The 21,649-nt window shown below is 52.9% G+C and overlaps 1 protein-coding gene across 6 annotated transcripts in view; it reads left to right on the forward strand.

Moving 5' to 3' along the window:
• EEFSEC (eukaryotic elongation factor, selenocysteine-tRNA specific) overlaps positions 1-21,649 on the forward strand; it is a 256,589-nt gene that overhangs the window by 216,107 nt on the left and 18,833 nt on the right. The window contains exon 6 of one of the 6 annotated variants that reach the window (XM_009181369.4): positions 14,434-19,734. The exons of 2 other annotated variants lie outside the window; for them this stretch is intronic. In XM_009181369.4, coding sequence (XP_009179633.1) covers positions 14,434-14,690 — 257 coding nt within the window. In that variant the 3' untranslated portion in view covers positions 14,691-19,734. Of the gene's footprint in view, positions 1-14,433; positions 19,735-21,649 lie in introns of those variants that run through there. 3 more of the 6 variants (XM_009181368.4, XM_009181367.4, XM_031663066.1) reach the window with 3 other exon arrangements.

Consider the following 21,649-nt stretch of genomic DNA (forward strand, 5'->3'; position numbering starts at 1 on the left):
TGTTGGGTTCTAGAAAGACCACAGTGAGCCACAGCCCACATGACCCCTGTGCTCATGGGGCTGTTGGGTTGGTGTACTAGTCAACTTGGGCTGTCGTAACAGAATACCACAGACGGAGTGGCTTAAACAATAGACATTCATTTCCTGTCAGTTCTGGAGCCTGGAAGTCCAAGATCAAGATGTCTGCAGGGTGGGTTTCTCCTGCAGCTTCTCTCTTGGCTTGCAGGTGGCTGCCTTCTCCCTATGTCCTCACATGGCTGTCCCTCTGTGTGTGTCTGTGTCCTAATCTGTATTTTGGAGGACATCAGTCAGATTGGTTTAGAACCCAACCTAAAGATCTCATTTCATCTTAATTACACCTTTAAAAGCCCTGCCTCCAGATACAGTCCCATTCTAAGGTCTGGGGGTTAGGATTCCAGTGTATGAATTTGAAGGGACACAGTTCAGCCTATAACAATTAGGACACTGGCACTGGCAGACTCTCCTGAGCATTTGTGTATTGGCAGCCACATGCATGCTGTGCACAGAAGGTGCACAATGTCATGAGATCTTACAGTAGGACCCCAACCAAGTCTGGGCTTGGGAAGGCTTCCCTCGGAAGTGGCATTGCACTGGAGTCTGAGAATGAGTTGGAGTCTCAGTGCCCCTGGAGGTGAGGGTGCCACAGCGGTGCTGCTCAGGCTATTCCTGCTGGCCCTGAGTATCACCTCCACATTGAACCAGCCACCTGCTGTGTGGACTCCTGTGCCTATAAGCAAGAGCCACATCCTGTTTCCACAAGGCCTACCTCAGGGATGCCATGAGACTGCAACATTACTGCACCCGTCCTTAGGCTGCCAATTATGGACTTATGCCCCCCTCCCACCTTACAGGGAGGGAGACAGCCTTGAAACCAGACCCAGAGATGAGTGAAGCACCACAGTTGGTGCTGTGGCCCCATTGCCTGCCTGGCCATATCACTAGCTCCATCAGGCCTCTAAAGAAACCAGCCCTACAATAAACTCCCTTTTCCTGTCACCCATTTCATCTGGAATGCCAAGCAGCTCTGCACTGGTGACATGTGCTGACTCCAGCTCAGGCTAGGGCTCTGCTGAAAAGCTGCCTCCTGCAATCACTTGCCTAATGATTCTTCCTCCCACCAGCCACTGGGAGAGCTGTGCCTCAGGACTTCCACGGAGCCAGCCACATAGCCTGATGCCCTTGGGCTGGGCCAGGATGGTGCTGCACAAGATCAGCGGGAGCATGTCCTGTCTCCAGCTACAGTTGGTCACAGCAAATGGCGGTTGCATTTGGCACAGAAGTACAGTCCACAGGCCAGGTGTGGTGCCTCACACCTGTAATCCCCGCACTTTGGGAGGCTGAGGCAAGCGGATCACCTGAGGTCAGGAGTTGGAGACCAGACTGGCAAAACCCCATCTCTAATAAAAATTTAAAAATTAGCTGGGCATGGTGGTTACATGCCTGTAGTCCCAGCTACTTGGGAGACTGAGGCAGGAGAATCGCTTGAACCCAGGAGATGGAGGTTGCAGTGAGCAGATTGCACCACTGCACTCCAGCCTGGGTGACAGAGCGAGACTCCATCTCCAAAAAAACAAAACAGAACAAAAAAAAAGAAGTGCAGTCCACAACACAAACAAGAAATGAAGTTTTCTGTGTTGTTTTAAGAAAGAGGAGTTTTAAAAAACAATAAAACAACAATGACAGCTGCGCATGTTAAAATCACTCCCTGGATGTGGTAGCTCAGCCGAGAGCCTTGCTGGTCAGGGCCACTTTCCCGGAAGCTTTCTCACTGTTGCTGATTCTTCTGAAGGGCCTTTGGAGCCCTTGGTTTTCATCTGATAAAATGGGGGTGGGGGGGGGTAACAATCCTGTCTTGAAGGACTGTGAGGAGTAAACCAGTGTGCAAGGATGTCCAGCATGTTGCAGGCTCTGGGAGTGGGCTGCCAGCACTTTCCCTCATCTCCCCACACCATGTGAGCCTGACACATGCCGGAGTCCAGGCCTGAAAACCCAAGGGGCTCGGCCTGCTCAGCTCCACGCCTGTATTGCTGGGCTATAGTCATGGTGGCATTAGCACTTCTAGTTTTTCAAGAAAGCCTGGATATCTGTATTTTTACATGAAATCTTCCCATTCTCAGTTGGGCCACAGTGTGTGGTCTCTGTGTTGGCACCAGGTCCTCTTCCTCCTGCTGCAGCCTTCAAGAGGAGGCCATCACCCTGTTTCTCCCAAAGGTACTGTGAGGCTCAGAGGAGCTAGATGCCTGGCCCACCAGACCCTGGAGTCCCCGATAGAAGTGGACATCACTCATAGTTCCACTTAGCTGGGAAGCTTCTGGAAACACAGCATAGAGCAAAAGTGAAAACACATCCCGGTGCCAAAGGGACGGGACACGATGAGCCCTGAGGTTGTGGGTATTGTTATGTTCCCATAAATAACAGGCCCTCAGACAATGGGCTGTGAGGCTGTGTGTACCTCTGGGGTTTGAAATGAAGCTGGTTTTCTTATTTAAAATGTATTCTCTCCAACCACCCAGCTGTAACTAGAGGCTCTGTTTGGAGCAGATTCTGGGGCAACCCCAATAACCTGTCCTTGGGATTTCATTAGCACCACCAGCCAGCTGCCTGGAAAGTAGCCCCTGCCAGGACCAAATTAACTTTTACTGAGAGACATTGGCAGGGCTGGTATTTTGCACACTTGGCATTTTCGGCCCACACTGGGATGTGGGGAGCAGGGTACCTTCAAAGAACAAGAGCTTCGGAGGCAGCCAGACCTGTGTTGGAATCCTGGCTAGAGTGCTACCCTTTCTGAATCCCAGTTTCCTCATCGGTAAGATGAGTTATTTTGAGGACTTTCCCTCCCAACTTTTTAAATAACTTCAAACATACAGAAGAGTGGAAAGCTTATTGAGCAGTGTTGCTCCCTTGGCTTCAACAATTGTTCCGTGTTGTCTTGTCTGCTTTGTGTGTGTGCGCCGAGCTGGCTGAGGGTTCCTCCTGGTGCTGCTGCTGTGCCTGCACCCTCAGCACATGTCCCCGAGGAACAAGGACGTTCTCCTGCAGAACCACAACACAGTTACAACTGGAGAAATGTGACATTGATGCCACATTGTCTAGGATACAGTCCATTTTCAGATTCCCCAACTGTCCCAATAGTGTCTTAGGAAGTTTTCCGTGACTGGGGAGTCAGTGAAAGGTGGCACCTGTGCTCAGTGCTGTCACCAGTAGTTTTACGACATTGATGTTTTTGAAGAGGCCAGGTCGGTTGTTTCCCAGTGCATTCTTTGGGTCTGTCTGATATTTCTTCATGACTGGGTTCAGACTGTGCATTTTTGGAAGGAATTCTATAGAGGTGATTTCGGGGCCTTAGTGTGTCCCATCCGGATGTCTGCCCTTCATAGGCAATGCTAGGTTTGACCACTGGTGAATGGTGGTTGTTAGGAGGTTCAATGAGGTGATGAAAACAGAGCCCAGGCCCAGAGATAGCTGTGTGGAGGGAGTACAGCGGCCCACACTCACCACCCGTATCATAGCTCAGCAGCTGTGCCCCATGCAGGATGCCTCTGTGGCCTGGGAGGAGGGACACCAGCAGGTCCCTTGGGAAGTTATGGTAAAGGCCCCGGTCTGACAGCCGTGAGGCAGAGCTGACTCTCTGGAGCCGGATCTAGGGCTATCCTACCCCTCTCCCATATCCCCACGGAGCTAAACCAGGGCCTGTGGAGGGAGGAGAGGAGCTGCTACTTCCCCCAAAGCCTTCTCTTTCTCCCCCTCCCTGACCGCCCACCCTCTCTCCCCAGCCCAGCTCTGTTTCAGCTATTGCCCTCTCCCTGTGACCAGCATCAGACCTGAGCACAGAGGACTAGCTCTAGGCCCATCCCAGGGGGTACCGTTTGGGTGGAGATGATTACAGAAAGGAGCAAGCACTATAGTAGGGGCCCTGCAGGGCTTTGGGGAAAGAGGATGGAGTGACTCCTCCCTTCCAGAGTGAAGGTGGGAAGTTTCACTGATGCAGTGAGGCTTGAGCTTGTCTTGAAGGTGAGGAGGTTTCCCCAGGGAGAAAAGGGAGGAAAGGTGTTCAGGACAGAAGGAACAGAGTGTGCGAGGGCACAGAGGATGGAAAGAGTGGCGTATTCTGGGAATATGGAATAGAAACTAATATTCATTGCTTGTTATAATGAGTAGGACATTGTTCTAAGTGTTGTACATGTTATTAACTCATTTGATGTATTTAAAATGATGGTTTTGGAGCAGTTTTTTTTAAAAGCAATGGAATTCCTTGTTTTCTCACCCAAAGTCTTACATGGAATCCAGCTGAGGCCCCAGGGAGCCTCCTTGCTGTTCACCTCAATTCCAGCCCTGAGGCTCATCCTCGGATGGGTGGGGAGGAGGGGAGGAGCAGCTTACTCCTAAAAGGCCTTGGCCTCCACGTTTGTATCTGGCCCTTGTCTAGACAGGTTCCCATCGACACTGCTGACACTGGGGCTGGACCATCCTCTACTGTGGGTCTGCCCTGTGCCGTACAGGGTGTTTGTGGGTATCCCTGGCTTCTTCTCACTAGGTATAGCCTCGCCGAAGTTGCAGCAATGAAAAACTTCTCTAGATGTTCCCAAATGTCCCCTGGGGACCAAAATATCCCCCAATTGAGAACCACTGGTCTAAGCAAGTGGCAGGAGGAATTGGTAGTTGGTGTGCAGGGAGGAACACAGTCAGAAAGCTCTGTCTGGCAGCTGGTTGGAGAGGGCAAGCCGAGGCCTGAGGCTGGGCAGTGGGTGCATGGGGAGGAGGGCAGAGGGGCAGGATGCACCCCAGAGCCTGTTGGTGCAGAATGAGGAGGATGATGTCCAGAATAGATTCCACCTCAGGCCTCGTGGGCAGCCTCTGGCCAACAAGGAGGGCCTAGGCATGCCCCCAGAGTCCCAGCCCCATGGTAGGGGCCCTACAGGGCCATGGGGAAAGAGAAGACAGAGTGGCCCTGCCGGGGTCAGGGCCTGGGGGCAGTACCTCATCCATCCTGAGGCCTCTGTGTGCTTGGTGGTGGGGGGCCCTGAGCTCTGGGCCCAGCAGCCTTAAGAGGAAGGTGGCTCTGTCCAGCCACCTGGTGTGGACCAGAAGTGCAGGATCTTTACTGGTCCTTACACAGTGAATGCAACTTTTCTTTGGGAATTATTTCTCTTTGCTTAGGAATCTCTAAAACTTTCCAGATTTGCCAGTTTGTAGTTTTAGGGAAAATTTGTATTTTTCCATATGCTGTTATCCTACCTAAAGTCAGCAGAGTAAACTGATAAAACAACTAACATTTTAGGCAGTGGAAAGTGGAACTTGTGATTGGCTAAGTACTGTCTCTCCAGAAAGTCTTGACTTAGCAAACCACCATCAATCTTAGATACCTGAGAGAAAGTTCCAGAAATCAGAGGCCAGCCCATGTTCTATCGTGGATAATATTGGCTCGGGCAACTCTGTGGATCTTGTGTCTGATACTCCATGCCCTGGACTGCCATGGCAGCTGGTCAAGGGGCCTAAAACCCTGAAGCCTTCAAAGACATGTGCCAGCAGCAGGAAACTCCCTGCCCCAAATTCCCCCATGATTTGGATTCACCACAACACTTACCATGTGTTCAGAGAGCCTTGGTCATCACAGTCACTAGGAAGGGGAGGAAAACCCCTTCCTGGCTAGGCGCTGGGGGTGCAGAGGGCCTGGGGCAGGACAGGGTACTCCAGCATGTTCTGCCACTACTACCACTGTTGCTGCTGATGTTCATTTAGCTCCTGCTATGTGCCAGACTACCTGACATGCTTTGCTGAAATCCACTACAGTGTAGAAATCCAGTTTTGTTCCTTCAGCACCCTCTGAGGTGGGCACTATTAGTAGGTCGTCACTCACCCAAGGTCTGACAGTCAGACTACACTGCCTTTGGTGACCACAGCGCAGCAGCCCTCCCTGGGACAAACAGGTTAGGGTGAAGGGTGCGGGGCCCCTGACTGTACGTAAACAAGGTATTCACGGCAGTGCTTAGAGCTGTGCCTAGCAAGGGTCGGTGCTCACCAGCCTCTGCTGCTGTAGATGTCACCTCCGTGAAACCTCTGAGTTGTTCCTGGCTTCCTTCCTGTCTGAGGAGGAGGCGGGGGAGTAATAATAACAATAACACCTGTAATTGTACCTATAGGAACCATGTACAGAGCAGTCCCAAGGCTGAGTGTTTCCTGAACAGCATCTCACTGATCTCGCCTGTACAAATGTCAAGATGAGGCCCTGAGAAGCAAAATGACTTGCATGAGGTTGCACAGCTGAGAAAGGGAGGAGGAGCCAGGATTTTACCCCATTTTGTCTGACTGCAGAGCCCCAGCACTTTACGCTGAAAGAGAACTGGGAGCCAGTGGATTGTGGAGTTCTGTGCGATGTGGAGCCAGGCAGGCAGGGATGAGTGAGAGAACCTGGCACCCACTGTGTGGATGTTGGGCCCAACTTGCTCTTGCCTACCTCCTCCAGCTGGGCTCTCTCACCTGGCCACAGAGCCAGCTGAGTTTAGAATGGCACTTGATGAGCTACAGGTAACCATTGGATAGCTCAGGCACCCAGGGCCACTCCTGGAACCTGTCTCCAGGGAGCCTCTATGGCCCGCACAGGACCTAGCCCTGGGCCAGAGTGTTTCACTGCTGCCGGGTAGTTAGCCAGGGACCTACAGCAGCAGCGAGCCTCTGGTTGGTGAGCAACCTCTAACTAGGGCTCCTGTGACCTGGTGTTTATTTAGTGCCTGAGCAATCCAATCGATCAGGCATAGGCTAAGGTCTGGTAGTGAGGATTTGTATCTGTCTGGGGATTGGTAAAGGCACTGCCTCTTCACGTGCCATCTTCCAGCACCTGTCTGTCTGGTGAGTACTTCACTTCTTGTGGCTGTTGCTTACTAGCCCCTTACGTCCTGCCCACCCTCGCCATGGGCACAAATCCACACCAGGCACTACGCTCAGAAACTGCCATGACAGTGCCCTCTTAGTATGGCATTTGGCACGCTTCACAGTTGGCCAGCCTTCTCTGCCTTCGCTCCCTCTGTCCCTCTGCGCCGCAGGCCACCCTCCAGCCCTGTAGCAGCCCACAGTAGCTTTCCTTCATTCTGCCGCTTGCGCTGGGTACTCTGACCTCAGCTCAGATGCCACCTTCAGGAAGGCTCCCTGCCCTTCTCAAACAGAGCAGGTCCTCAACGTTCTCCTCCTCTGCGCACCTCTTCCAGTGCCACATTGGCCTCTCCACTTCCTGCACAGAGAGCTCTGAATCCCAGGTGGGTCCACGCTCATTCCATGACTGGGCTGGGAGGTGCTCCAGGGGAAGGTCTTTGCTGTGTTAGTCTGTGGCCTGCACATGCTCACTGCTCACTGTTGGATGAGTGAGTGAGTGGGCAAACTCCTGTGATCTCCACCACACACCCTTTATATAAACACCACCCTTTATTTAAGCTGGGTGGGACTGAGAAATGGGGTAGTTGAAGCCTCAGTTGCAGGTGACAGAACCTTACCTCAATTGACCCGTGTGCCTGAAGTTCAGAGGTGGGTGCTTGATCCCAGGACTCAGCTGTGCCCTCCTCCAGGCAGCTGTCCCAGGCAGGCTTCTCCATAGGTGGTCTTCCAGCTACAAGTCCAGTGGAGTAGGGTGCCTCTTTCCAAGTAACCCCACCAAAGTCCTAGAGCCCCACACCATTCCCAAACCAGCATGGGAGCCTGGGGCATGCACAGTTCTCTGGCCAGCCTGGGTCATGTGCTCCTCTTGGCACCAAGGATGCACCCTTTTGCAACCCTGCATCCCCAAGGAAAACCAGGGGCTGTTACTAGAAGTACATGGAAACAGCAGGTGTTTGCTGCAAGCAGGAATGCCCAGGCACTGTGTTCGGGCTTTCCTCACCACTGACATGGCCTTACCATCATCATCACCCTAACCTGCTCAGCCACAGCCCTCCCCAGGGCCCCGCAGCATCCTGGACCAGCTTCATTCCCTGAGCACTCTGGACTGCTGGGGCTTCTTCCCCAGAGGTGAGCTTCTCTAGGTTGAGGGCTGGACTGAGTCTCCCAGTGTCTCCAGGGACCCACCCATCGGCTGTCAGGCCCCAAGTAAACTGTGTTTTCTCAGGTATGTTCATGGTGGGATTTGAAGGACCCCTGTCCCTTTAGCCATTGGAAACTGTTCCTCTCCCCAGTAGCAGTGACCATCCCAGTTGCAAATACGTCACTTATCCTCATCAGCCTTGGCACACTGACTTGTGTGGTGGAAAGATGATCCTTCTGGCCAAGCATTGAGCATATCAGGATTCACCAGTGCCTAACTGGGACTCAGAAGTCTCAGCAGAGTCAGCAGTATGTCATGATCCTTGTGAAAGCGGAAAGATTTAATGTCAGAACCTAGGGCAGGAATAGGTTATTGTTCTGCACCCAAGGGTTTGGGGAACCCTCACCCTGTGGGCTAATTTCCCTCTGTCACCTGGGGGAAGAAGGCCTCTGGCCTCAGAAGGCCCCATGGCTTCTTCGTGCCCAACAGCGGCACAATCTCCCACTCAGGAGTCAGGGCCTGGCCCCAGACGTTTATTTCCATCCAAACTTGTTTGAAAAAACCTCACAAACTGTTTTTTTAATAACCTAAATGTATAATAGTAATACTCATTCAAGGAGATTTGCATATTAAAGAAAAATAAAAAGAAGTCTCCCATAGTCCCTTTATTCATATTTTGACTTAGTTTCTTCTGTCTTTTCTCTGCAAAGCCATCTTTTTATGTAATTGAGATTATATGGTGTATACAATTTTGTGTCTGATTCTTTTCAATCAATATTTATTACACAAACTGATTTTTTTTTTCTTTTACTGTTTTACTCTGTGGTCTTCAAGGGAAGTTGAACCATGTAGTGATTAAGAGCCTGGGCTCTGGGCTCGGACAGAGCTTGATCTAAATCCCAGCACTATTAGTTACCGGGTCTGCAACCCAGATAACCAACCAGACCTCGCTGAGCCTTAGTTTCCTCACCTGTAAAATGGATACTGGAGGTGCCCTAGGTGGGGATGCTCCAAGGTCAAAATGTCCAGTAAAATGTAAAACCACACGCAACACTCAGCACATGCTCAGCACATAGCGAGAGTTGTGTTCAGTCATATGGCCATTGTTTTCAATGCAGCGTAACAGTAACCAACCTTGCCAAGGCCTTATTGGGCTACTTAAGCATCTGTGGATGTTCCATCTCTTGTAAATAACATTGGTGGGAACGTCTCTGTTTATAAATCTCTGTTTTAATATGTAGGGTATTTTCTTAAGATGGAGTCTCAGAAGCTGAAGTGTTCTAATTTTTAAAATGAAAACATCACATTTAAAAAGTTATTGAGAGTTCCTGGCAAAGTGATTCCCAAAAGTACAGCGCCATTTTATACTTCCGTCAGCAGTGAGTGAAGGTATCTATTCTCTACCCCTCACCAGCATAGGCACCCCTGTGTTATTTATCTTTGCTAATTTCCTACATGGCAAATGACATCTCAGTGTCTTTAATTTGCATTTCTTTGATAACTGGTAAAGTCAACCATTTTGCCATATCCAAGTTGCTTTAAAGAGATTCAGAAGAAGAACGTAAGTGGAGAAAAGGGTGCAGTTCACAGCCTGGCATCTTTATGACTGTCTGCCAAAATTTCCCACTTCAAGCTCCTACACTGGGGACTAGAGTACCTCTTGGATTCTGACCTGCAGATCTCCATAGTGTATACTTGTCACCCCAACCCTGTGCAATCCAGAGACATGTCTACCAAGATGGCTTTTGTCCTCCACAGCACCTGCATCTCTCGTCCAGATGCCCTGTGTGCCTGGCCCTATGCTGAGTCACGAACCCAGAGCCCAGACCCAGGGCCTGTCATGCGTGGGCACTCCAACAGTCCTCCTCCATCTGAGGCCCTGCAGGAGGGAGCCACCACCCAGAAGAGTAGGGGAGGTTTCTTGGAGCCTTAAAAGAAGAGTCAGTCTTTGTTCAATCCAAGGGCAGCCTGTGACCTCCTGCCTGGGACAGGAATCATGTTGGATCTGTGCGCCACTGCATCCCCAGGGCCTATCACCCCAACCAAGGAGGGAGATGAGCCCACCTCCAGGCAGCAGGGAGCCACTGAGAGTGTTTGACCTGAGGAAACTAGGATGGAGGGGTGTTTGTGGACAGTGGTGGTACTAGTGGTCTGGGGGCCTGGTGAGCTGCTCGTAGGAGCCCCTGAGAATTCATGACAAGTGTGGGAAAGCTGGCACAGGACTCAGGCAGCCCTCTCTCCTGTGCCTGACACCCCCAGGCTGGCTGCTGGCCCCAGCTGCAGGCCATCCTGACTCTGACAGCTGACTTCTCCAAGTTGCTGGCTGTTCCCAGACAGCTCATCCCACTCCCGCCCCACAGGGAGGCCTGAAGCCAACTTTGTCAGGGCAGCGTGGATGTACTTGTGACCCCCAAGATGAGGGCAAACTCTCCACAGGCAATCCTGGGCATTCCATTGGGTTCTGTCCCATGTGGCTGGCTGGTCAGCCAGGGAGACTCTGGAAAACAGCTTGGTTGGGAGAAAAGAGTTGAAGAGAGGTGAGGGGTGAAAGTTGAGGTTTCAGAAAATCCCTATAAAAATGAAAACAAACCATCCATCTTTCTCCTGGGTGTCTTAGCCCGCCACTGCCCTTTGTGGATCTTGCCCCAATGTCTGTAGGGATGGCAGCTCTGAAACCTAATCCAGCAGCCAGCTAGCTGCCGCCAACCCCCACCCAGCGCAGGAACGCCCTGACAGGGCCAGCCTCTCCTGGAAGCCGTCCTGACAGAGGAGCACCTTTACCAAGCTCAGAGAGCACTTCGGGGTGTCCTTTTTTCCCCAGACGAATAGCCAGCCTCCTCCCCCTTTGGCCATTGAAGTATTTCAAAGCAATTGTAAAAATTATATGAACCCCATCGAAGAACTGTTACAACAGTGTTTATACCCAGCGTTTGAAACAAAGACAATGATATTATAAATAATTGTAGATGATAAAGATAGGCAAGAAAAAATAACATAATTAAAAGAATTTTACAAGACGGACCGTTCACAAAGATGGATGGAGTAACACAATACGTTAAAAATATCTGCAATTAACATAAACACAGCCTAATGGACAGAAACCATCTGCTGGCTGGCCTCTCCCTGGGTATGGTCCCATGTCACACAGGGCAGTGCCAGGGCCTTCACTGTGGCTGTCATGTCTCTGGGGCCCCTAGAAAGAGGCTGTCTAGGGGTATCTTTCTTTGCAGCAATCGGAGGCCCTGTGATCTGGGAATGATTGAGAAGGAAGTACAGAAACAAAAGGGAAACTGAGGACTTTCCAAGGAGTGTCTTCATGGGGTCACAGAACTTTCCCAGGAGCCCCTCCCTCACCCCAGATGAGGTCGGGTCCTGTCAGCTGTCCCCACACACCAACTGCTTTTCCATCACAGAGGTGGATGAATGCCCAGGGACTCCCGTAAATGAGTTGTGTGGCCAGCCTCTCTGGGCCCACACTGCAGGCCCTGCTCCACCTCGTGTCGGCACATAGTAGGGGCTCGGTCCCTGTGTGTTGGGTGACTGACCTATGGCTTCTGAGGCCGGCATGTAAGGTATAGGGAGCAAGTTGTGATCATTGGTCTCGTGTCGTTAGTGGGTGTCTACAGCAGGGCCTGACCACAGAGCCCCAGCTGGACTCTAGGTGGTTTGGGTACAAGGTGCTTGGTGCCAGTTCTCCTGATGACTGCCCGAGGTGGGTGCCCCGATCCCCACTGGACAAGAGTCGAGGCCCCAAGAGCCTCATGCTTAGACAGAGACTGCCCAGGAGCACACCTGGGACTTTTATATCTTACCTCCCCTGTTCTCCCATCCCCTTTTCATCACTATTTGATTTTCTAAAAAAATAAAATTTGTTTTGAACTGTGAAAAACTTTCACCATGCAGAGTACAGTAGACAGCCCTGTAACCAGCAAGATCAAACAGATGTGAACTTTCTGGCACATCCTTCTATCTCTCTTCATCTCTCTTCACACCCTTCCCCTATCTTGTTTGGGGGATGTGAAATGTACAGCTCAAGCCCTCCACCCTGCTGTCCTCGGCTGGTGGACTCACACACATGCACAGCTTTCACACTTTCCTTACACAGGGTGGCCTCCCGAGAAGCCTGGAGGGTTCGTGGTTTCACACTGACCCAGGTGTTATTAGAACACTGCTGTTTTCTTTGTGGAACTTGCCGTTCTAGTCAGCGGTTCTGGTTGACTCCGTTTGACTGCTATATGTTATCCCATAGTCCAAATCAACCAATTTGTACACCTGTGGCCTGTCGGGTGGGTTGTGTCCACGTCTCCACAATGCAGAGAAGAATAAGAGGGTTTCTCTAGGCAAGTAGGGTCGCCTGGTGCTGGGACACGTGCACCTGTGGGCGGAGGGGCCCTGCCAGGCCGTGGTACCGGCCCCTCCACCACCAGCACTGTGTTACCTGACTCGCCTTTCCCGCCGGGTGACGGATGCAGCCATCTGATTATCAGAGCCACTTTCTCCCCAGAAGCTCATGCTCAGCCTGGTTTCTTGGAGGCCTAGGATCAACCCAAAATATCAGGCCTTGACAGGGAATCTTCGGGCCTCCCCTGAGCAGAGTGGAACTGGGATTTCTGATTGGCTTTTGCTGTGGGGCGAAGGGAAACCTGGGCATTTAGTTGGAAAGCCAGACCCCTGGCTTGCTCCATGTGATTTCCTGCTGCAGACCACCTCCTGTCCATGACTTGGAGTCAGACACCCTTGGGTTTGAATGGACCATGGGTTAAGTGCCCCCGGGCAGTTTGTTGATAGCTCTGCAGCCTGTGAAGAGGAAATGGGAAGCAGGTGGAGATGAATGGGTTGGGTGGCTGGTGTGTAGTTGGCCCTCTCCCTGAGTGGTCATCTTTATTGTTGTTAAAAAGGGATGATTGCCGATTGCTAGAAATAAATGACCAGGTCAAAGATTTGGAAACTGGCTTTGGGGACTGGGCCTTGCCCCATGAGTGGGATGATGTCTCATGAGGCAAGAACAGGCTTTGGGTCAAGGCCAGGATGAGTTCCATTCGGCCTGAACAGTGCCAGAGCGGCCGTCTGCAGCACCAGACTCTGGAGCCCCAGGTCTGTGCATTCATGTGTCAGTCGCCTGTGCGTGCCAACCCTCAGCTCAGGCTAGGACTCAGTGGCAAGAGAGACAGCTTTGGGCCTGCTTCCTGGAGCTTCCACAGAAGGGGTAGTTGGTCAGGCTCAGGAGCGTGAGCTTCCGTGCAGCTGCATGCCACGGAGGAAGAGGGCAGGTCTGACACAGAAGGGGCATCTTTGTAGGGCCTGCAGGAAATGCAGGGCACTTCTAAGGAAGCAGCAGCCAGGAGACCTGGCCCAGAGTTTAGAGTCTACAGGGCAACAGGGAGGGCATTCTGGGAGGGATCTTCACAAAGATGTTCCTTTCCCTGAGATGGGAAAGGAAAGAGCCAAAGGGCCTGTGGCTGGGGCAGCAGGGAGCAGGGGGAAGAACAGTGGAGTGCAAGTACTCTGGGCCACGTGAGGACGCCATCCACTACCTCGGGATGGGAGGAGACCCTGGAGACAAGCCCGAATGTGGTTCTGTGAAGCCACTTCCCAGGTGGCCCCAGGCAAGGCTCTCTCCTCTCTGAGTCTCCTGCTCTCTGGAATGGGGACTATGACGCCCAGCTCCTGGGGTTGTTATGAAGAAGAAAGCCGGGCCCATCATGACCTCTCTGTAAGCCCCTCTGGGCTGCTTGTGGAGAGAAATCCAAGGCCTCAAATCAGAAACGCTTCCTTCAGACTCCTGGGCCTTGAGGCAAGTGTCATGGGAAATTGGGTGCCAGCCAGCCCAGGGCAGACATGCTGTGCCAGGATTCAGCAGAGCAGGGAGCATGCAGGGAGAGGCAGCCCTATGCCCTTGTCTCAGAGCAGGCTGTGTGCGCCCAGCGGATGCGGCACCAGCAGGAACTGTGTGAGCTCGGCTCCATGCAGGTGCGCCTGCGTCTGTGTGTGTCCATGTATGTGTGTGCATGTGCACACATTTGTGTGTGTGGTGTGTTTTTGACAGGGGGGGAGGTGAGTGAGAGGCCAGCTTCCTGACAGGGCAGTTGTAAAACATTCATAAACTTTTATTGGACTTGCCACCCTTCCAGATAAATATTTTTCGATTTTATGGGCTTGTTTCAGGACCCCGAGCTTAATCATGGCTTTGTAGCTGCCTTAAAAAAATTAAATATTGTTTTGGCAAAAGGAGCCCTCTTCCCCCCACCCCTGCCAAAGGCAGCCTGAACTCTGAGCTCATAAATTCCTGCCACTCTCAACTCTTGCCCTTTTCCCCTCTGTAGTCTCAGAGCCATACTAGGATGAGCCTGAAAAAAAACAGGGAGAGAGAGAAGAAAAAGTAACCCCTACTCTTCTCTCTCCAGGTTCCCTGACTCCCCCGACCCTGGAGGGAAATTCAACCCAGCTCATTTGTCCACACAAGGGAGCGGGCAGAGGAGTCTGTGCTGGGCGGTCACCTGCTGCCTCCCTGAGATGTCAGGCTGCCTTGGCTGAAGATGCCCCCATTCCCCTGGCCCCTCCCTGCCTCCTGGAAGACCTGAGTGGAGCCCTGCCCCCTGGTCCTCAGATCTCATTGCCTTTGAGGCTCCAGTTCCCACACTGCCTCCTTGGGCCCCTCTGAACACCCCTTCCAAAAGAGCACCCCCGAACCCAGCACCGTCCCTCTGTCTCTTTGCTGTACTGCCTTCCTAGCATCTAGCGCTATCGGAAACTTTCTCCTGTATTCATCTATTACAAGCCTGTCCCCGTTGCAGATGTAACTCACACCATGCTGGACCCCCACCCCTGGAACAGGGCCCAGGGCACAATAAGTGCTCCGTGAATATGGGGAAGGTGTGCTCAGTGAATGGGGTGGGGTGATTCGGGTGAGGAATAAAAATAGTGAACATTCTTTAGACCTCACTTTGTGCCAACCGCTGTTCTAAGCACTTTCTGTTATGTGAACTCACTTGGACCTTACATCAAACCTGTTCCCATGTTTCAGACGAGGAGGCTAAGGTGCAGAAAAGTCATATGTCTTTCATGAAGCCATACAGCTGATCTGTGCCTGGACTGGGGTCGGGATCTTGGCAGTCTGGGTTCAGGGCCTGAGCTCCTGGCTGTGTGTTACACTGGGTTTCCTGGAGGAAGAGAGCAAGGTGGCTGTGCCCTGGCCTGGCAGGCATCAGCCAGCACTTGGCAGGCACCACCCCCTTCCTGGCCTCGTGCCAGGCCCTGAGTCAGAGGTGTTGGGGCCATAGGGCTGGGACAGGAGGGGCTCAGACTCAGATACAGATGCCTTCAAGGGACAGGCAGGTGACAGAAATGAGGGGGGAGCCAGTCTCGGGTACAAGAAGCAGCACATGAGCGGTGGCAGAGAGTAGCTGGCATGCCCAGGGCGCAGCACAGGCCCACGCCAGCCCACTGTTGCAGGGTAGGAATCCAAAGAGAGGTCTTCTAGCTTTTCAAGACAAACTAGAAGTTCAGAACTGTATGTCAAATGTCCTGATTTTAAAGGTGAGTTGGTAGTTCAAATATTTCAAAAATGCCATGGAAGCTAGATTCTACTCCCAAGCTAATATAGTTCTTTTTGATCTCTGGTGAAAGTGGTGAGCCCCAGGAAGCACAGGCACAGAGCCTAGCTAAGGAAGAGGCCTTTTTAGAGGAGGCAGTACTGAGTTCCATCTTGGAGGAGGGTGGAGAGACGGCCAGGAGAGAAGGTGCCACTGCTGCTCAGAGTGCCTGGGCTGTAGAGGGCTACACAAGGGAACCAGATACCTAAATGCTGGAAGAGGTCGGGGTTTCCCCTGCAGCAGCCTAATGGAGCCTCCAGAAGACCTCATGGGCCATGTTATGAGTGGACTGGTTCAGAGGTGATTTGTGGGGTCCAGCTGCCAGGAGAATGGGGTGAGCAGACCAGAGCAGAGTGGGTGTGGGGGTGAAGTGCTCAGGACTCAACCTGCACAGGTGGCATTGTTAGCTCGTGGGGGCCTCACCGGAGCCCTGTAGGCAGGCACCCATCTCTCCCAGCATTCTCACATGCACGCATGCACAAGCATGCCTGTTGCTGGGGATGGAGTGGAGGGTACAGAGCCTGAGGCAGCTGTACCCCTGAGCCCCCAGGGAATGCAGCTGAGGCTGGAGAGGGAACATGTCCAAGGTCAAGAACTCGTTGAGGGACCACATCAGAGGAACAGAGCTTTAACTTCATTCAGCCGCTGTTTCCCAGGCATTTGCTGGGCTAGTGCATGGGGGTTTCCTCACTAACTCCTCCTCACTGTCTGCCAAGGGAGGTGGTATTATCTATCCCCCTTCTACAGAGGAAATGACTGAGGACCAAAGTGGTGCAGGGCTGGCCCCGGGTTGCCCCCATAAAAGCAACAGTGGTGGGACAGGTCCCAGACCCCCCAGCTGCCCCCTGCTATCTTCCTGGAAACCCATACTGGGTTTTGTTTGAATGTGGGAAGAGCAATACAGGCAGACTGTCCTACCATTATGATTTTACCGAAGCCCATAGGTGTCAGGCTTCCTGGCCCAGGACAAGGAATGGCAGAGGCACAACTGCCAGGCACCTTGTCCTAGCCCAGCTCCCTCCTCCTCCAGAGAAAGTCCCTGGGCCACCCCAAGGTGTGGCATGCAGTCTGGACGCCTCCAGGCTCTCCAGAGCAGTCCCAGTGGCTGCTACAGCTCAGACCTACAATAATACCCAACCCTGTAGGTTTCAGAGCTGGCCACAGGGGTCAGGCAGGCAGCGCAGGAGAGTAGCCCGACTGGGGGACTGCAGTGGGGAGCAGGGTGTGGTGTATGGGGACCACATGTCCTGTCTGAAGGGGCAGCCTGTGCTCACCTCAAGCTGCCTGCTGCCTGGGAATGCAGGCCCACATTTTAAAATGTTGACAACTAGTCCACAATTTTTAAAGCACATGAAGAGGCCAAACCAAACATACCTAAGGGTCAACTTTGACCCACAGGCAGCAGATTGTGAGTGCGGCTGTGGCTTGCAGGGTGTCCTGCCACACACAGCTCAGTGAGCTGTGCCATGCACCAGCCCCGATGGGAACAACAGTGGCCACTAACATTTACTACGTGCCCGGCACGTGCTGACTGTTTCATATGAGTTGCCTCATTGACTTATGAGTTCCATTCCACCACTCATTGGCTAAGCTTGGAGAGTGCAAGGGCCTCACCCAGACTCACAATCAGGCTCATGAGGCTGGCCCTCTGCCCACAGCCCTCAGCTCCCTAGCCTGAATCTGGGCAGAGGAGCAAGAGGCAGGAGGCTGAGGCCTGGGGCACAACACCGACAGGCAGGTCAGCCCAGAACAGTCCTAGGGGGCCTGGTTCTAAGGGAGGGAACGTCCCACGGTGGAACATGGGCAGCAGTTCCCCAAGTGGGCTGCTCACATCCACCCTGGGCGTGTGCAGGATGACTCTAGGTAGTCCACAAACAAGCCCACAAAGAATGTTCACAGTTACATGTTGATTATGGCAGCATAGAATGTTCTCTAATTGAGTTAGATGAATTGACCAGTTGACCTGAAGAAATCTTTAGTAAGTAGTCGAAGTGGTGGCAATGGGCATGGCAGAAGTAGTGATGCTGAGAAAGATTTGGGAAGTCCTGGGGGAGATTCAAGAGTTTTGGTGGGTGAAGTAGGGTTCAGGTGGGCCTTCCAAGGGTGCACAAAATCTACCCCAGGGAGAGAAAGAATTGTCCTACAAGCTGGGTCCATACCCTAGCAGGCTGCAGGCTACCTATGCCCTGAAAATTTTCTCAAAAATCAGGACTTTTCATGTAAAAATCCAGATTTCCAGTTTCTCTTGAAAAGCAGGGTGTTCTGTCCATGCTGAGCACATCCCCTCCAGTTCCCCAGGGCCCCCAGCCCTGTGTGATGTGGTATCAGCTGAGACAGGTGGTGGGGGTATGCGGTGACAAGTGACACCACAGCTGAGGGTGGTGAGACCAGACCCTCATGGTGGCAAAGCCAGGCCCCATGGATGCTGTGTGAGTCCGCATTGCTATAAAGGAACACCTGAGACTGGATAATTTATATACATATAAAACAGGCTTATTTGACTCACAGTTCTGTAGACTGTACAGGAAGTATGGCACCCATATCTGCTTCTGATGAGGCCTCAGGAAGCTTACAATCATAGTGGAAGGCAAAAGGGGAGCAGATGCATCACATGACAAGAGAAGAAGCAAGACAGCGAGAAGGAGGTGCCAGGCTCCTTTAAACAACCAGCTCTCACACGAACTCACAGAGCAAGAACTCATCACTGTGGTGAGGGCACCAAGCCACTCACGAGGGATCTGTGCCCATGACCTAATACCCCCCCCAGGCCCACCTCCAACATTGGGGGTCATATTTCAACATGACATTTGGAGGGGACAGACATCCAAACCACATCATATGCTGGCCTCTGCAGCCTCCTCCCAGGCAGGGCTGCCAGGTGCTCAGCCTTCATAGGCCTGGCTCTGTGAATTGCCACAGGGCCCAGGTGAGGAGGATGGACAACTTGCCTGGTGGCACGTGGGCAGCTCCCTCAGGACTGGCACCACCAGCCACCCTCCTTGGCCCTGTGCTCCTCCACTGGTACTGCATCTGGCCGCAGGGGCTGCAGGAGTCACAGGGGTATGGGAGCCATGGACTGAGGGGGGCTTTGGCTCAAGAACTGGCTCCTGAGGACAGAGGCAGTGTTCTGTCCCTTCTGGTCGGACCCATCTGCCCGGCATATGCTTGAGTTTTGCTTTCATAAAAATATCCACATGTCCTGGCGTTTCTCAATAGTTCTGACTGTTTAAGAAAGATAAGTACACACCTTCTTCACAGTTCAGAAATGAAGGTGCTGTGTGGCGAGACACAAAGGCGCATGAGTCCAGGCTGGCAAAAGTCATGATGCCAAGAAAGATCTGGGAAGTCCAGGGGGTGTTGGAGAGTTTTGATGCGTGAAGTGGGGCTCGGGTGGGCCTTCTGAGGGTGCAAGAAATCTACCCCAGGGAGAACAGATGCTAGCCTGGATTGAGTCAGCTGCTGGCCTCTCCTCAGCTCAGCCCAGAATGGGAGAGGAGGCTATGGACTGGCATGAAGAAGGGTCTTTGTCACGTGTGCTCAGCATCGGATGGCAGTGCCAGGCTGGGCCGGCCCCTGTGGCACCACCAAAACCCCTCCCTATGGGCTTCACTGGGGCTGGGGAAAGGAATGCACACCTATGGAGTCCTGTGTGCATATGGAGGCCCACTCAAGCCCTGCAAGTGTGTGGAGCCCCGCTTGCATGTTTGGAGCCCTGGCGGCCCCCACCTGATGTGCCTGCCTCAGGCAGCGTGGAACGCTTCCTGGAGCAAGTGGGTCTTAGCCAGCCTTTTCTAGATGGGCGTGGGGAGGCACTGGATGGCTATTTAGGCATGAGGGTGCCATCAGCAGAGACCTGGAAACTCAAGTAAGGTGCAGCCATGAGGGTGCTGGGAGAAGGAGGCCTAGCGGCCCGGCCAGCCCCTGGGAAGCCCTGTCCGGAGCCTACACCCACCAGGTCCTCTGAACTGGCAGTGGCAGAACCACGACCTGAGGAAAAAGTCCTTTCTCTGAGCTCTGTTCCTCTTTCCATTGCTCCAGCTCATAGCATCTTCCCTTTTTTATTTATTTATTTATTTATTATTATTATTATACTTTAAGTTCTAGGGTACATGTGCATAACGTGCAGGTTTGTTACATATGTATACTTGTGCCATGTTGGTGTGCTGCACCCATCAACTCGTCAGCACCCATCAACTCGTCATTTACATCAGGTATAACTCCCAATGCAATCCCTCCCCCCTCCCCCCTCCCCATGATAGGCCCCGGTGTGTGATGTTCCCCTTCCTGAGTCCAAGTGATCTCATTGTTCAGTTCCCACCTATGAGTGAGAACATGCGGTGTTTGGTTTTCTGTTCTTGTGATAGTTTGCTAAGAATGATGGTTTCCAGCTGCATCCATGTCCCTACAAAGGACACGAACTCATCCTTTTTTATGGCTGCATAGTATTCCATGGTGTATATGTGCCACATTTTCTTAATCCAGTCTGTCACTGATGGACATTTGGGTTGATTCCAAGTCTTTGCTATTGTGAATAGTGCCGCAATAAACATACGTGTGCATGTGTCGTGTCTTTATAGCAGCATGATTTATAATCCTTTGGGTATATACCCAGTAATGGGATGGCTGGGTCATCTTCCCTTTTTAAATATCCAGTTTGGTCGCCTTCCTTGGGGACAGCCACAGAAGGGGCCCAGCCCTATTGGCAGCCTCTTGCCCCCGCCTCCACTACCTCGCCTCCAGCGCCACCTCCTCTGACTCCAGCTAGCCGCCTGCATGCCAAGTCCCCCTCCAGTGCTTCCCAACAACGCTTCTCGGGCCCCTCAATTTGTCTGCAGTCCATCTCTGCCTTCGAGCTCCTCCAAGGTGGGGAACAGGGAACAATCTGCCTGCCACGAGTCCCCAGCCACCAGCAGCGGGCTTGGCCAGGGTCCACGCTCTGTAACTGCCCTTTAGGTGGGGTCTGAGCCTCCGGCTGCCTGTGATATGTGTGCCCAGGTGGGCTGTGTCTCCACTGCAGCACCCACTGCTCTCCAGTGAGGGACTGGCCTGGTCCGGGCCTCCTGAGTTTGCTGAGTGAGACCACTGCTGTGTGAGGCCCATTCCCTGGTGTAGTCTGCCTGCACCCCTCATCCCTCTGCCTCTTCGAGGCCTTCTCCTGGTCAACTGTGTGCTTTCAGTGGTGCCAGCCAGAGCGTCCAGCAGAGAGGCCAACTGCTGCCTCTAGTCCCTGAACCCTTGCAGGGGTGTTCTTTGAAACTCAGTCCAGAAATTGTGAAATGGAGAAGGGCTGTCTGTCTTGGTTTCCTGACTAGAGGTGGAGGGTCCCCAAGCAGCAGGTCTTCTGTTGGTTCTTCAGGGCCTCTCCAGTTCATCTGACACCCACTCTTGATTTCTGGGTTAGGAGCTTGAGGAACTGCCTGGACTGTCCCTGTGCCTCATGCGGTGCTGGGACCCAGGAGCCACAAGAGGTAGTCAACTGGGGCTGCCACCTGAAGGGCAGTCTGTGGGGCAGGACTTCCAGGCAAGGGAGCCAGCATGCCCTGGGCTGAGGCAGCCTGCGGTATCCCTATGGCCGGAGCCATGGGGATGGAGGCTGGAGAGAGGCAGGCAGGCAGAGGCACTGCGGCAAGGCATCTTAACCCAGCTAAGGAGAGAGTGCTGATGCCTGGAGCAGCAAGGGTGCTGACACTCACCCGAGGACCTCACAGCCCTGCAGAGGAGGAAGACAAGTCAGGCCGCCCGCCACTCTGGTAGGCATTTTGGTTGGGGATGGGCGGGCATAACAGAACACAGGAGGTCATCTGATTCCACGTTCCCCCCCCACAGCGTGGTCCTGCCTGGCACCGTCTCAGCCATCTCAGACACAGATTTTCTGTTCAGCCTTGGTTGCCAGATGAGGACTCCACCCAGAGGGCCCACACAGCCTCCTAAGTCACACAGTGATTGGTGGTAAAGCCAGGCCTAGAGCCCAGGTTTCTGGCCATCCCCCTGGAAGAGGCCTACCTTGGGCACTTGGGAACAGCCCCCG

This window comes from Papio anubis, chromosome 2 (assembly GCF_008728515.1).
Source record: "Papio anubis isolate 15944 chromosome 2, Panubis1.0, whole genome shotgun sequence".
NCBI lineage: Eukaryota > Metazoa > Chordata > Mammalia > Primates > Cercopithecidae > Papio > Papio anubis.